At 36.6% G+C, this 16,287-nt stretch overlaps 1 protein-coding gene across 1 annotated transcript; it reads right to left on the reverse strand.

The window, feature by feature from the left end:
• Positions 1-440: 440 nt before the first annotated feature.
• LOC144451311 (uncharacterized) lies at positions 441-8,713 on the reverse strand. The gene is made up of 11 exons (XM_078142114.1): positions 8,156-8,713; positions 7,716-7,981; positions 7,309-7,533; positions 6,084-6,326; positions 5,704-5,780; positions 5,310-5,512; positions 4,522-4,701; positions 4,114-4,287; positions 2,278-2,461; positions 1,829-2,023; positions 441-520 (listed from the first exon to the last, which is right to left on the reverse strand). The coding sequence occupies exons 1-11, from the start codon at positions 8,711-8,713 to the stop codon at positions 441-443; spliced, it is 2,385 nt and encodes a 794-aa protein (XP_077998240.1).
• Between the last annotated feature and the right edge of the window lie 7,574 nt (positions 8,714-16,287).

Consider the following 16,287-nt stretch of genomic DNA (forward strand, 5'->3'; position numbering starts at 1 on the left):
TGGCTGGTAATGATTCTCTCTGTGCAACCCTCGGAACCGCGACATTTTTTTAAGAGTCAGAAGCCCAGCACACATTCTCATTGAGACCTCAGAGGTATCAAGGTTTAACATTGTTGGGAGGGAAGTGGGTAATAAAGATTTTGAAGTAATCTGTAATCAGTAAAGTAAAGGCAGCAATTAATGGTAGGTGATTAGTGAGGTTATTACAATAGGCTTCTGTTAGTCTGTTATTCTGCTGCAGTAAATATGTAAATGAGTTATGCTGTGTGCTGCAGTCAACGCCACATCATCTGCGACGGTCTCTGCTTCCACCATATGTGTATTAACGCCACATCATCTGCGACGGTCTCTGCTTCCACCATATGTATATTATCTTGGATTTGGTTCGTATTGCCACTGCCTCTTCATTATAACGGCCACCATTTTATCAAGTCATGCCTTCAGTACTGTATAGCGCTGCCACCTTTAGCACTGCCACATTGATGAATATTGGAAAGAATGTCATCAGCATCTCTATTGTCTAAAGTGAATACCAACATATGGAACAAACTCAAGAATCTGAATATATGCAAGACCCCGGATACCAAGAGATGCTGTACTGCCAGCAGACTGAAGCAACATATCCTATTGAAACGATCATCTGTTAAAGAACTATCAACCGACTGATTCTGTATCAGTTATGACTGTCTTGTCAAGATTCCTGTCACTCAAAGCCTTAAACGTAAAACAACTGTTACAGAAACATTATTGATGAGTACTTAATTCAGTTGACTTGTTCTCCATGTCTGTAGAACTTATGGAGGTTCGTATAAAAACTCTATCAAAAACCAGTTACTGACTCAGTTAAATATGTGGAACTTATGGAGGTTCGTATAAAAACTCAATTGTCGTATGTCATATTTGTTGTCTACCATCCTCCGCCAAACAAATCTAATGGTTATACCATTGATCATATTATCACCCATGTAGATGATACTACCGTTGCTGACGCTCCACATGTGTTAGAGGGCGGTAGACTGATTGGAGTAATATGACTTTTGACGCACAAACAAACAGACGATTCAAAATGGCGGCCACCGTGTGTTTACGTCATGTCTCTCTAGGCTTTCCACTGATATCATCGACATATTCACGTACTGTGCCCTGTATTTTTCTTTAGGAAACCAAGATGAACATGGTGAGAATCACTTAGAATAGTATGATGATAATTCGTGTTTTTATTGTCAGTTTAGTGGACTGAAATGTCTTTTAACTTTCGAAAACATAGTTCATACATACTATGTCATTGCCCACACATGTAGTTGCCCCTCAATGAGCGATTGAAAAGTTAGTAATTGTATGCTCATCGACATTGCATCTCTAATAGCTTTTTATGTTTGGGTATAAATTATCGGCCGTGTCGATATTGTTTTTAGGCATCCAAATACAAAATAATTGCCATTTGTGTTTTTTTTGAAAGACATAGAAACACGAATGTAGTGGCCACTTTTTTCCAATAACTCATCTAGTGCCCTGTACCTAGGATTGTGATGCAAATAAAAATGGTGAAATTATACTTGATAATATGTTTGTAGTTGCAACTCCTTCATTACTTAGTTATAGAAGTTACTCAGACCCCAATACACTAGTGTATGGGTAGATTTCACTTGCTTATATTTACATTTTTGAAGTTGATCAGAGAGAGAGAAAGAGAGAGAGAGAGAGAGAATTACATACAATTACATACAACATAGGTAGTTATACTGTCATTATTTTATTTTTTGGAAAATATTATACAAGTGGTCTTTGTATAGGCAGTCTATTTTGTCAGTTTCTTTCCCACTCATACTGGAGTAGTTTCTGACAGACTCATTTATTTTGTGGTGGATTGCTTCAACTCCATTTTCTCCTAAAAAACCAAGCCCCACTCTATATTTCTCTATTTGTGGTAGCACGTGTTCCTCCAGCATGTGAAGCTTTGGCGTTATTGATACATGAGGAAAATTAACTCTCAGGTACATGAACAGCCCTCTGATACTAGTACCTAAACAGGAATAAAAACAGGACATAAGACATTAAATATCAAGAACTGGAAACTTGAGATTAAAAGTATTTACATTGTTTTCTGTTGCATAACAATGGTATTAAACTTGTACATGTATTTAAAACAAAAGTTACATTATTAATAGATTTCAGTTGAATTCTACATCCAACAAATAAGGACTTGAAAATATGAAAAACATCATCTAGTTCAAATTGTTTGAATACTGAAGACAAATTACTGAGTGGTATACTTACGCAAACATGTTATTTCATTTTCTGTCAATTCTCTAGATACACTATAAATGTTATGACAATTAGAGAAAAACGTGAGGAGTGGTTGGTATTTATCATACAAATTCTCTGCATCCTCCAAGAATTCGGGACATACATTTCTCACGGTGGTTACTGGTGTGTAACATATTTTCTCCACATTTGCAGGCTACAACAAGAGAAAAGACATAAAAATGTTAGCCACTTGTATATTTATAAGTTCTACTCTCTGCACAGACTGTAGTAAATGTATAACTTTACAACTAACTCCCATCTATATCTAGTCTTAATGTAACCAGCAAAAATGAAACAAGGTAAAAAAAAACTGTATTGGACAATTGTTGGGATACATTTATCAAATGATATAGAATAAACGTGTAATTTAAAAAGGGGGGGGAGGGCATAGTTTATGTTGCTACAAATTGTTACAAAACAAGGTTATCACTTTGTACAACTGTAAAACATCAGATGCACAGATTACATATATTTGGGCCAAATCGGATATGGTTGTACAGGTAAGTCAGCAAGTATTGTCTTGTAATAGCATTTCATCATGATGTAATATGAAACAATGAAATTGAAATTGAATGTAATTAACTCTTCACTTCAATTTAATTGGTTCAAATTACAGTAACACCATGCTAATGTACAAGCAGGTAAGAAGAATGTATATTAAAATCAATGCAAGACTATGGGAACTTGCACTTGAATTGAAACTAATACCAGAAAATACTATAACAGTAACTACATACAGGTACATAGTCAACACCAACAGTAACTATGATCATATGGAAGGGGAATGTCACTTCAGGAAATAGACATTTTCACAAACTATGGGTTCTAGAGAGCCATTGCATAATTTTACATCACCTACAATTACTTTCAAGTTCAAGGAAATATAGTTTTTTCTGCGGCTTATCAGGGCATCATTGCCATGGGCTATTGCATCATGGGAGTCAGGACAGATACATGTAATGTATACAATGGTTGAACACTGCTGTCTGCTGACTTGCATGATGCAATTATAGCCCTTAGATACTTTATAAATGCACAAGATCAACTTGATGTTTCTCTGAAATTGGAAGTAATTGTAGGTGTATTTCCTGGAGTGGCATTTCCAATATGTGGTAAATTAAGTATAAGATATTTATTTTCATGACTTCAATCTGTAATTGTAAATACATCATATAAACTATCTGCTATAAGTTTTATAAACCAAGAATTTTGGCATGCATTTGTCATAAATCACAACAATATTATAGCATAATCTAACTATTTTTTTTAGTAATATTATCAGTAACTGTCTCATGCTTTAGAACACATTGCTATAGATGGGCCATGTAAGTTAACAAAAACATTCTTTACAACATATGGTTGATTGGCAAGCATGCAAGAGTAACTGATGCAGACAAACCTTACAACACTTATCTACATGGTTTCCAACAAACGAACGTCCATGGTAAGCCTGTCTATGTACTTTAATACTGGCCAGCGTCTTATCTAGAGCCCTATAACAATACCCTACTTCATTCGGCAGTGTTGCCTCTAAGCTACTGGCATTAGTTTCCTAAAAATGTCAATCAGATCACATTTACAAGTTGAACACAATATAATGTAAATAACATATCACACTACACACCCTAATCAATTGCTGAAGTCTTATTTCAAGGCTAAAATTTTATTGTAATAGTAAAATTGGATTTTTTACAAGAATATTGAAACATCGACTCGCAAGACAATATTATCTAAGTTTTGTTTAGTCTACTTAATTTGTCATTAAAAAGTGAACACGCAAGAAAACCATTGCTTAAAAATAATTACCTTTTCGTCAGCACTATGCAGTAACTCCTCCATTTCCTCTTGGAGTCGGTTTACTTCCCGCAGTGGTATATCATCTTTATCATCTTCATCAAGATGCTCAAATGCAACCAGTTCAGTCTCTATGCACTCTGCCTGATCTCTCAAGTCCTCAGACTCAGACAGCAATTTCAGTATCTGCATTATTAATATATTGAAAAATAAATCATCTAATCATCAACATTTGTGTTATTGATATTTCAGTAGAAGTATTCAACTACTCTAGTCAACTCTGTTAACTTCATGTAGGACAGTATCATAATTTGTAGAACACTTTGTTTTGCCAATTTCAGATACAAGTGACATAAGACTCATGTTTGTGATATACTGTGAGGTGATGTAAAACAATACACACAGACAAACTGGCATTACCTGTTCTATAGTCTCAATGTAGCTATTAAAATTTGCTGGCAGTATAATGGGTTCATCAACTTCACCAGTCTTACTCAGTGTCATGAATATCTTCCTATCTAATTCCACACAATCTGTTTCCAGCATTCTAAAGAACATGAGATATACCCCTAAACTGATGTGAAGGCCAGGTAATGCTACCTGTGAAAGAAACAAAATTGTAAAATGCATGAAAACAGCTGATTCATCCTAAAATTAGTTATCATCACTACATATATGTAATATCAAGAACAAAGACTGGGATGACAACATTACTAGTACTGTCTTGATATATTGACCAGAAACTTTGAATACAATGTGTGTGTGTGTGTGTGTGTGTGTGTGTGTGTGTGTGTGTGTGTCTGTATGTGAGCGAACGAGCAGGTGAGTGAGTGAGTGAGTGAGTGAGTGAGTGAGTGAGTGAGTGAGTGAGTGAGTGAGTGAGTGTGTAATATTTGATACTGAAGTAACCAATCATTGCAAATTATTGTCATATTTAAAACAAATCATGATGTGGCATTTCCACAAAATTTCATCTGATTAAAATCCAAAAAACCACATTTTGTCACTTTTTACAAGAAGAAAGATGTGTGATACAATGCTGTTGAGTGCATCTATCTCTGATATTAATAGATGTAATCAGAATGTACAGAAACATTAAATAGATAAAGTGGTATGCAGTATGTTGTCATACCTTGAAGGTATGGCAGTGTACTAATAAACTATATGTATATCCTTACAATTGTAGGACATGATATACTGACACTCACTCTTTCTGTTGGGATACCTATAAGAGGGCTGTGAATACAGTTGTGATACTCCTTTGCCTTTCTCAAAGAGCCACCATCCTCCTTAAATTTATCATGGTCAGCTATGATTGACTCCAATGTCCTGGCATCAACTGATGGTCTGGTTTCAGGGAATAAAGAGCAAATATCTTTGGTTGTATGGCACCAGAGACAAAAATACTTTCCTTCATGTCGTGATTGGAGAGAAAGAGAAATATAAATTAGCTCAAAATACAGTCCATTCAATTAATAACCCTTACAGAAACTAAAAAATATTTAAGAAGATAGGGTCACATTAAAGCAACAGAATGCATTACATATGACAGGATTTATATATACATTCCTACTGTATGTGTGTAAATTTCCTAGTACTTACCACATGGTCCACTTAGTCCATAGAGTTTTGTTAGATACTCATAGTCACCCATTACATAAACCTTGATACTGAAATCTCTATAGAAAGAACAAATAAAAATAAACTCTGTCAGTTAATGTAATAAATAGAAAATTTATAGATAGTTAGACAGAAATACAAGAGATGCATGCCATAAGGCTTCACAAAAAAGACACATCATAAACTAGGTAGGTGAACAGTTCTGCCCTTGTTGATTGAGCATTCACTTCCAAGTAAAAAGACCTACATGTAAGGCAGGTAGGTAAATTGACTTCTCTGTAACAGTGTTAATGGAGTGACCATTCATGTACGGCAAGTGCAGGTAGGTACATTAACCCAGTAACTTTTGATAATCCACTTACCTCCACAATAAACCATCCAGACTACTCACTTCAGCCATCAATTCCTTCGTCGTAATTTCAAGATTTTTATAGTTGTCATTTGCCCGGAACATGTTAATAATGATGGTATTATCGATAGAATTTGGGTGGTTAACATTGCAGACTTCAAGACAGGTCTTCATAAACTCTCCTCCTTTATCTCCACCAACTTTAACCCACACCTCATTTTCTGGTATTATTCCATGCCATGTTAACTTGTTACATCTAAATTGAAAGAAATTAAGAAATTTTTATAACATAAAACATTAGATATCTCTAGCGAAATGGTATACACTGCACATGTTCCAAAATGTCACTTCATTGAGTCTAATAGTTCATCATCTGGCCAATACTAGTATCCTGCTGAGTCGTGTTTGCTGGCTGTATGAAAGTGTTTGTGTGCCAAACTGTCTGTCTCTGTCTGTGTGTATATTTGTGTCTTTGTTTCTATGTTCTATGTCTCTACAGCCTGTATGTCTTTATTAATTCTAAGGGGTTCCAGCGTTCAGAGACGGAAAATTATTTCCTCTTTATGTATGTATGTATGTATGTATGTATGTATGTATGTATGTATGTATGTATGTATGTATGTGTATGCATGCAAAGCATGTGTGTCTGTCTGTATGTATGTATGTATGTATGTATGTATGTATGTATGTATGTGTGTGTATGTATGCAAAGCTTGCATGTCTGTCTGTCTGTTTGTATGTATGTATGTGTGTGTGTATGTATGTATGTATGTATGTATGTATGTATGTATGTATGTGTGTGTATGTATGCAAAGCTTGCGTGTCTGTCTGTCTGTATGTATGTGTGTATGTATGTATGTATGTATGTATGTATGTATGTATGTATGTATGTATGTGTGTATGCATGCAAAGCATGTGTGTCTCTGTCTGTCTATATGTATGTATGTATGTATGTATGTATGTATGTATGTATGTATGTATGTATGTATATGTATGTGTGTATATGCATGCAAAGCATGTGTGTCTGTCTGTCTATATGTATGTATGTATGTAAATTGTATGTATGTATGTATGTATGTATGTATGTATGTATGTATGTATGTATGTACATGTATGTGTGTATATGCATGCAAAGCATGTGTGTCTCTGTCTGTTTGTCTATATGTATGTATGTATGTATGTGTGTATGTACTGGCGTGTAAATAATTTTGAAGAAAGGTTATCAAAAATAATTTTACCTTTCTAGTTCATGCAAATATTTGATACATACATCCTTTGGACTAGATACTGCAACGCTTGGTGTCATTCTGCATTCAGTGCCCAATCGACCAGTGATTGGATTTCGCACGTTAAAATGAAGCAAGATCTCGACTGCATTTATTCTGATGCCATCCAATAAATTCTTGGCTTCAAGCCTATCCTTTCCTTCACTAGGAAATTCTACCTTCCACCGTTTCAACCATCTGTGGTAAGAATGAATAAAACACTGTCAAGAAATTATGGCTTTTCTTTATGAATTTAACCAAGTATGGAATAAATCTTTCATATTTCATAGATTACATGAATAAAATGCAAACTCTAAAATACACCTCATGTGTACGTGTATCCAAATTGAATTGATTAAAATAGAGGGTGTATAACTTGCCTTCTTAATTTACGCAATTTATTCCATGGAATTGCTAAATCTGATTTAAGCACTAGTCCAGCTCCTTCAGGGACATCTGATGAGGGTTTGAATGCTCTGCCACTCGTCCTTTTCAATTCTGTGTTCATCTGAACAATGTTCGACTCATTACTTCCACTAATAGTCTTCCTTTGTTTTTCTATATACCTGGCCCTGACTTTTTTTGTATGTTTTGAAGCGTTCACACTCTCTTTACTTGGGACAGGTACGTATGTCATATGAAATGGCTGAAAAATATTGTAAGTGTATTTAGTGCTACATATTGCTTATAAATATAAATTATAAAGTTGTTTTTTTAAATAATGTTACTTATGAGCAGTCCTGTATTGCAGTGAAGCACAACAAATGGATTTATTGGAATAAAATTGAATGAATAATGATTGATAATTACTTAGCCTTACCCCTCCTTTGGTCTTGAATCTGACAGGAGCACCCTTCCGGCTGTCATGAGTCATTTGAAGTTTCCGCTTCACACACTTGGTTGCAAGTTGTTCAAAACCAGGAGTAGCCTCCAGGTTGTGTGTCGACAGTAAGACTTCAATAGCCTTCTTTGGTGATTGGTGACTTAGTAGTTGTGGGGGTGGAGTTTGAGTAACAAGAGGTACATGTGTTTTATCTTCCATTGTTGAGGGCAGGGCATAATTGTGTTCAAGCATTACAGGTACAGGTAGATCTTTCACACAGCACTTTTCTACGTGATGTTGCAATTCACCCAGTGCTACTACATTCTGACATCCCTTCCACGAATAATCACAAGAAATCTTGAGATCACTCAGCAGATTGATAAAATGAGTTGGGACGCTTAGAACACTGGTTTCTGTGATACTTTTACGACATATAGGGCATGATGGAGAGTTCTGTACCCATTCTGCAATGCATGGTGCACAAAATATGTGATTCCCTTCACATATCAATTGTACTGGCTCATCCAATACCTCTTTACAGATCAGACAGTCCATGTTTGTCGTGTTTACAGTAAAACGGTCAGCTGACAGTGGGTTTGTACATCTCATTGACTTTACCGCGTGCTTATGAATTTGTTGAGTTATTCTTGCTGCAATACTTTCACTGGTTTGCTGGTTTACCCCTATCAGTTTCTGATGTACCAACCCATCAACAACAGACTGTCTACAAACATTCTCCTTGCTGTACTTGTGGTTGGGTTTTTTACCACGCTTGCTAAATTTTGTGCAAACTTCACATCCACTCAATCTTGGATGCTTACACCACCAATTTGCAACTAATAATTTGGAACTAAAACATTTTCCTGAAGTTGTAGCTACATTGAAACGTCCTATGGTTTTTTTGCATTTGTGGCAGAATATTTTTGGATAAACATCAGTATCACTAAAATCAATAAGACCAAAATATGTTGATAACTCTTGGGTGTAATCGACACACTGAAATACGGGTGTACACCTGATTTTGTCACCACAAATTCTACAACTATTTTTAAGTACATACTTATGAAAGTCGAGGTTATGAGCCATTCTTCACCAAAAAGAAAATCGTCCACGAAAAATTATGTCCATCAGAAGTGTCCACTAGCTACGCGCCTACTCCGAGTACTACGATGTGTCGTCAAACTCAAATAAGGCGCCCTTTACTACGTCACACATAAACAAAGGATGGTTACCATGGAACGACATTCGAAGGTCGCGGCTGGGAAATCCCGACCGCGGCTCAATGTAAACACCGACCTCTCAAGCACACAATGAATCATACTTCAAGATAAAATTATGTTGAACATCGTAAAAATTTTATTTTTGAGTACAAGGATTCATAAATTACACGGCAACGATCGAAAATATTCGATACTTACGACATTTGCTGTCAAATTTTGATGTCAATCAGCGTTCGTTCACACATCGTAGTCGATCAGCATTCACGTCATTCGCCATATTCCACACACGAATGGATTCCCCCGAACGGTCCCGAATCAAATTCGACGTGATTCGTCTCATATATACTGCCATATTTGGTAATTATCGACAATAAAAGTAAATTCCGAATAAGTCCGAGACTGTGGTTGCCCTTAACAGATTCTACCGTTGGGGGCAGGAGAGAGACTGTGCGTTTATTTGTTGGGTATTTCACTACTCCAACTAGTATATCGATAACACGCGATTTAAACAGACGTGGCTCAAGTGGAACCAGTCTACACCATGTCAAATCACTTTCTATCAATCACCCCTACCTCTACAGAGACACTCGAAAATGTATAAGCATGAGATGTTTCAAAGGTTTCTCTGCTAATTATTTGCATCTGACTTCATATCCCGTTGTACTCAAACACTGGAAAATGTTGATTATCACCCAAACTTGACTCAGTCTATCATATTCTTCATGATACACATGATTATCATGCTCCTCTGCGGAAACGATTGGTTCCTAACATTACTGATTACTGATTCCATCATCGAGGAAAGCAAGGATGGAAGCTGAGAGAGCCTGGAGAAAATCTGAACTGGAAATGCATGCCAAATATACAGAGAACTTCAAACAAATGTGCAAAAAGTTAAAGCTGCCAAGAAAAGTTACTATGCCAGCCTGGTTGAAAACTGCTGGAGTTCAGAAAAAGCTCTTCACTGGACTTCATGGACATACAAAAACTCATACATTACCCGATCATAATGACTCTGTTGAACTTGGAGATTGGTTTGCCCAGTTTTTCTATGCCGATGACTCTAATTTGTAGATGTCTTTCCCCCTTACAAATTACGATGATACACTTAGAAATCTTGAATCATGTATTTCCAATGTCAGAGCTTGGATGTCTTCAAATTTTCTTTGCCTTAATGACAGATAAAACTGAATTTGTTATTTTTTTCTGGAAATTATGACCCTGCTTACAATGGCACACAAAATATTCGTTTTGGTGATGCGTTGATTTCTGCCCAGTGTCAGGCAAAGAGCCTTGTAGCCAGCCTTGATTCTTGTCTCTCTATGAATTAAGCCTCATGTTAGCCAGATTTATTGTTCTTCTATGTTTCATATTCGCCATGTTACTCCTGTACGTATGGGGAGTAAACAAATCAATATATTACTGCCTAACTCAAACTTCTGTACATAGAGAGTGTACTCAAATGTCTAACCAAATATAATCATTTGCAAGCATTCTTGTAAGGAAGGTGACCTTTTGACCTTGACCTTGAACTTCTGGGTCAGTTGCCAGTATCGATCTATTCTTGTATATTGCATGCAGTCTGTCACATTTATGTATGGCCAATTTCTTTCAAAGTGATGTTTAGTGGTAATGCAGAACAAGAAAATAAATAAACAACTAAATAATGAACAAAATAAGAGAAACATAATTCATAGATTACTTTTGGTGTTGAAATAACTTTTATGTGAATGGTGGCCATGCTTGTAATGAACAATGAATCTTATTTAGATACTTAGATAGTCAAGTGTGTACTCCTATACAGTGATGTGTATCCCTACCTTTTAGGTATTGGCCTTTGACTTTGACATTGACCTTCAGGATCGTTGTCAAAATCAAGCTATCTTTTGCATATTGCAGTGACACTTAGTGGTATTTAAGTGTGCTCTTAAAAGCCTTTGTATCAGAATTTTCACCTTGACCTTTGTGCTCAAAGTCAAATATCAAAACAAAGTTCAGAACAGGTTTGTACACAAATAACATGCATGGGCCACTTTCATGCAAACCTGGAACAAATGTCAGGTATAGAAGTCAACATATGCACATTACTTTGCTTTGCTTTGTTACCTTCACAATAATGACCAATTGAGTGGCCAACAGTCAGAGGAATACATGTTTCACCCACTTACACTGGAAGCTTAGATAATAGATAGAAACCTCATTTGGATGTCTATCCTCGTATTATTCATGATGAGCTCTCTTGAAGTATGCATGTGTATGTCTGAATGCATGGACCAGTTTTGACCAAACCTGCCACAACTGTCAGATACTGTAGTACAAATATGTATACCACTCTATAAGTGGTTCATCTAAATATATAAAATGACATATTTTTCAAAAATATCCCAGAGGAATAAGGAGAAAGATTTGGAATGTGAAGGCTTGTTATTGACCTAACTAAAGAACTAATCAATAAACTAACTTGCTAACAAACTAACAAACTAATTAACTAACTACATGATGCAAGTTTTCACACTTCCAACAAATTTCTTACTTATTGCTATTCTGAATGTTTAAAGACAAATGTTACTGCCATTAATTAGGTCCTTATTGTGTATATAACTAGACTACAGTATCTGACAGTTGTGCATGGTTTGGTTTACGCCGGTCCATTCATTCAGAGGTATACATGAACACTATGGATAATTTTCAATTTCATCTTAGCATACATTTCAAGCTGAAGTTTTTAAGGTTTCAATAAAAAGCTCATCATGCATGGATGATAAGATTGTAGACACTCAAATGATGTCACTATCTATTAAGCTTAAAGAGTCAGTAGAGAAAAATACATTTTAATGACAAACATGTCCACCATTCCACCATTTTTGCCAAGGTCACAAGACAAACTTTTAAGTAATATGTATATGTACCTGACATTTGTCCTAAGTTTGGTTGGAATCAGCTATTCATGCCAGACATGTTTATATATACTTGACAGACTAACTACACAGTCGGTCAGTCAGTCAGTCAGTCAGCCACCTTGATTAAATTCTTCTGTTAGCCAGTAATTAGTGTGCTTGTTAGCTGTGGAACCCCCCCCCCCCCCTCCCGTTTTACTCAATGACAGCCGTCTTTTTAGTGAACAATTGTGATTTACTATTTAACTCAAAAGCATTAATACACGAAGACTATATTAATCTATTATCTATTTGAGGGGAGTATGTTGTCAATGAAGATGTTGTAGTTAAAAATCAATATTTACAGCATAACTAAAAAATTGAAATACATACAGACTCCATTCGAGTGTCTGCCCCATATTATCAGCAAGCTGTCTTTTCAGATTTTGACCTTGACATTGTACTTCAGGGTCAGTTATCTAAATCAAGTCATTTCTTGTATTGAGTTTTAGAAGTATGATATGAGTGAGTTTACAGAGGTCAAAAAAGGAGTGTGACAAGGATGTTTGTTTTCCCCGGACCTCTTCAACCTTTATAGTGAAATGATTTGTGAGAATTAAATGAAAACAGTGGTTTTGTAATTGGTGGACATAATGTTAACAACTTACTGTATGCAGATGACACAGTATTGGTTTCTGAATCTCAAGAGAAACTACAAGAACTGTTAGACAAAGTTGAAGAGGGGAGCAAGAAAAAAGGATTGTCAATCAATTGCATGGTGGGAAGCAAAAGTGAAAGCCCAAAGTTTGAATTGAAGGTTGGTGGAGCATAAATTACAGGCAACAGAAATGTGGTTTTACAGAAGAATGATGAAAATATCATGGCTGATCACATAACAAATGAGGAGGTTTTAAGAAGAGCTGGCACACAGAAGAAACTGATGAAAACCATTAGAGAAAAGGACAGCTCAAGTTCTTAGGACACATTATGAGGAAAGAAGGATTAGAAGAATTAATGCTAACTGGTCATGTAAATGGGAATTGAAGTAGAGGAAGACAACGCATGACATACCTCAAAAGCTAAAAGTAAATGGATGGAAGAACGAATTCCTAAAACAGAAGTAGCAGAGTTAAAAATTCTCAGAACAGCAAAGGACAGAAATCTGTGTAGATCCATGGTCACTAACATTCTTAAAGGATATGACAGATAGAGAGAGAGAGAGGGGGGGGGGGATATCACTTCGTTATTTTATGATGTCCGCTTTAGTATTCACATTCCACATGATTTAGATATATAGAAAGTTTGAGTTAAAGTCCACTTTAACTAAAAATTGATAAACTTAATAATTATTTATTAAGCAGGTATTTAAGTAGTGGATAGGTAGGTAGACCGACAGGTAGGTAGGTGTAAGATAAATATGTAGGTAGGTTGGTATTTAAATTATAGGTAGGTGGGTGGGTTAGTAGGTAGGTAGATAGGTAGGTAGATAAGCTGGTATTTAAATTGTAGGTAGGTAGGTAGGTAGGTAGGTAGGTGTAAGATAAATATGTAGGTAGGTTGGTATTTAAATTATAGGTAGGTGGGTGGGTTAGTAGGTAGGTAGGTAGGTAGGTAGGTAGGTAAGCTGGTATTTAAATTGTAGGTAGGTAGGTAGGTAAGCTGGTATTTAAATTGTAGGTAGGTGGGTGGGTTAGTAGGTAGGTAGATAGGTAGGTAGGTAGGTAAGCTGGTATTTAAATTGTAGGTAGGTAGGTAGGTAGGTAGGAAAGTAGGTAGGTAGGTAGGTAGGTAGGAAAGTAGGTAGGTAGGTAGGTAGGTAGGCTGGTATTTAAATTGTAGGTAGGTAGGTAGGAAAGTAGGTAGGTAGATAGGTAGGTAGATAAGCTGGTATTTAAATTGATTGTAGGTAGGTAGGTAGGTAGGTAGGTAGGTAGGCAGGTATTTAAATTGTAGGTAGGTAGGTAGGTAGGTAGGTAGGCAGGTATTTAAATTGTAGGTAGGTAGGTAGGTAGGCAGGTATTTAAATATTAGGTAGGTAGGGAGGTAGGTAGGCTGGTATTTAAATATTAGGTAGGTAGGTAGGTAGGTAGGCTGGTATTTAAATATTAGGTAGGTAGGTAGGCTGGTATTTAAATATTAGGTAGGTAGGTAGGTAGGTAGGTAGGCTGGTATTTAAATATTAGGTAGGTAGGTAAGTAGGCTGGTATTTAAATATTAGGTAGGTAGGTAGGTAGGTAGGTAGGTAGGTAGGCTGGTATTTAAATATTAGGTAGGTAGGTAGGTAGGTAGGTAGGCTGGTATTTAAATATTAGGTAGGTAGGTAGGTAGGTAGGTAGGTTGGTATTTAAATATTAGGTAGGTAGGTAGGTAGGCTGGTATTTAAATATTAGGTAGGTAGGTAGGTAGGCTGGTATTTAAATATTAGGTAGGTAGGTGGGTAGGTAGGGAATTAGGTAGGCTGGTATTTAAATATTAGGTAGGTAGGTAGGTAGGTAGGTAGGCTGGTAATTAAATAATTGGTGGGTAGGCCGTTAGATAGATATAAGATAGGTAGGCAGGCGGGTAGTAGGTAGTTAGGCATTGAGGGAAGTGGGTAGGTAGGTATAGTTAGTTAGGCTGGCAGGTAGGTTTTCTCCCTTCAATGGTTTGTCTTGACATACCTTTTTGTTCTTATTTGGCATGTTTGCTGGGCTTTTCAATGACTCAAAAAATCTCGCGGTTTGGAGTGTTCCGCAGACAAGATTAAATTCCAGCCATGTGCTGTATTGCATTCACCCTCATGGTGTTGTTAGGCTTCACTCATGTGGGCTAATCTGTCTACTCCCATAAATACAAGCTTGGTCACTTCCAGGGCTCAAATTATCCAGGTACAAGGTACAAAATATGCATGATGCGAGTGAAAGTTGCAAGTAGCAAGTGGCGAAATACACCACTTGTGAGTGGTGAAAAGTTACGCTTGCGAGTGGTGACAATGTATCACTTGCGAGTAGTGAAAAGTGACGCTTATGAGTGGTGACAATGTATCACTTGCTAGTATAAAACCGTGTCTAGCATTCTGTGGCTCTCACAGCTCTCATATCAACCCCAACAGGGACTTGGCCAGGAGATCGGTCCCGCTGGTTAAATAGTGCTGCTTTCCCGTAACTTTATCGATATAGCTAGTGACTACAGTGACTTCGAGCTTTGTCTTACTGTGGAATGATGCTACCTTGCACTGAAGGACAGCCCAAGCTTTCTGCTGTGAAATGGTGAGGTTCTCCATGGTACATTCATGTTGGAACCAATGAGAGAAATGATCTTCCTCACCCTACAGTCAAACTTTTATACCATTTCTTTGTTATCACCCGGAATAATAGCGTAGTTGTTTTATAAATTGGCATAATAACATTAAAAAAATGTCGCAGAGTTGACTATTGTCTGCCGGTAGCTTTTTAGAGGTTGGAGGCGTGAATGGCAATTCTTATATTGTTGCACTAACTTTCATGGAACCGAAACGGTAATTATTCCATAGACAGAAGACCCTTTTACTCTCTATGGTTATTCAGACAAGAAGCTTGGATTTTAAAAAAAATAATTAAAAAATGAATAATTATATCGACGCTGACAACACAGAACTTCGACTGAAATTCAACTGCGGTCGTATGTGATCAAATAGGTCACTTGAGGTCATTTGCGTTCCGACAAGTTTTACCCATGAGTTCGTGTAAGCATGGAAGTATAACCCCACAAGGTTTTTAAACAAATATTCGTGGTCTTGTAACAAATGGAGTGTTTATAGCAAACAATGGAATGACGACAACAGACTAACCGGCGATGTTGTTGAACGAAAAAACTTTATGATTTGAAGTAACTTTATAGTAAGACCGCCAAACACTGGCTGTAGTTTATTAGTCAAAGCAGTGTATACAATGAATAAAACAAAGCCCAACGAGTCTTGCTCCGGATGTTTATGTAGCGTTGATCGAATCGAGTAGCGTTGAGCTACTCGATTCGATCGTAAATTCATTCAGTGTTCTTGGTCAAACGCGACTAC

Source organism: Glandiceps talaboti, chromosome 21 (assembly GCF_964340395.1).
Source record: "Glandiceps talaboti chromosome 21, keGlaTala1.1, whole genome shotgun sequence".
In the NCBI taxonomy this organism is placed as follows: Eukaryota; Metazoa; Hemichordata; class Enteropneusta; family Spengelidae; genus Glandiceps; species Glandiceps talaboti.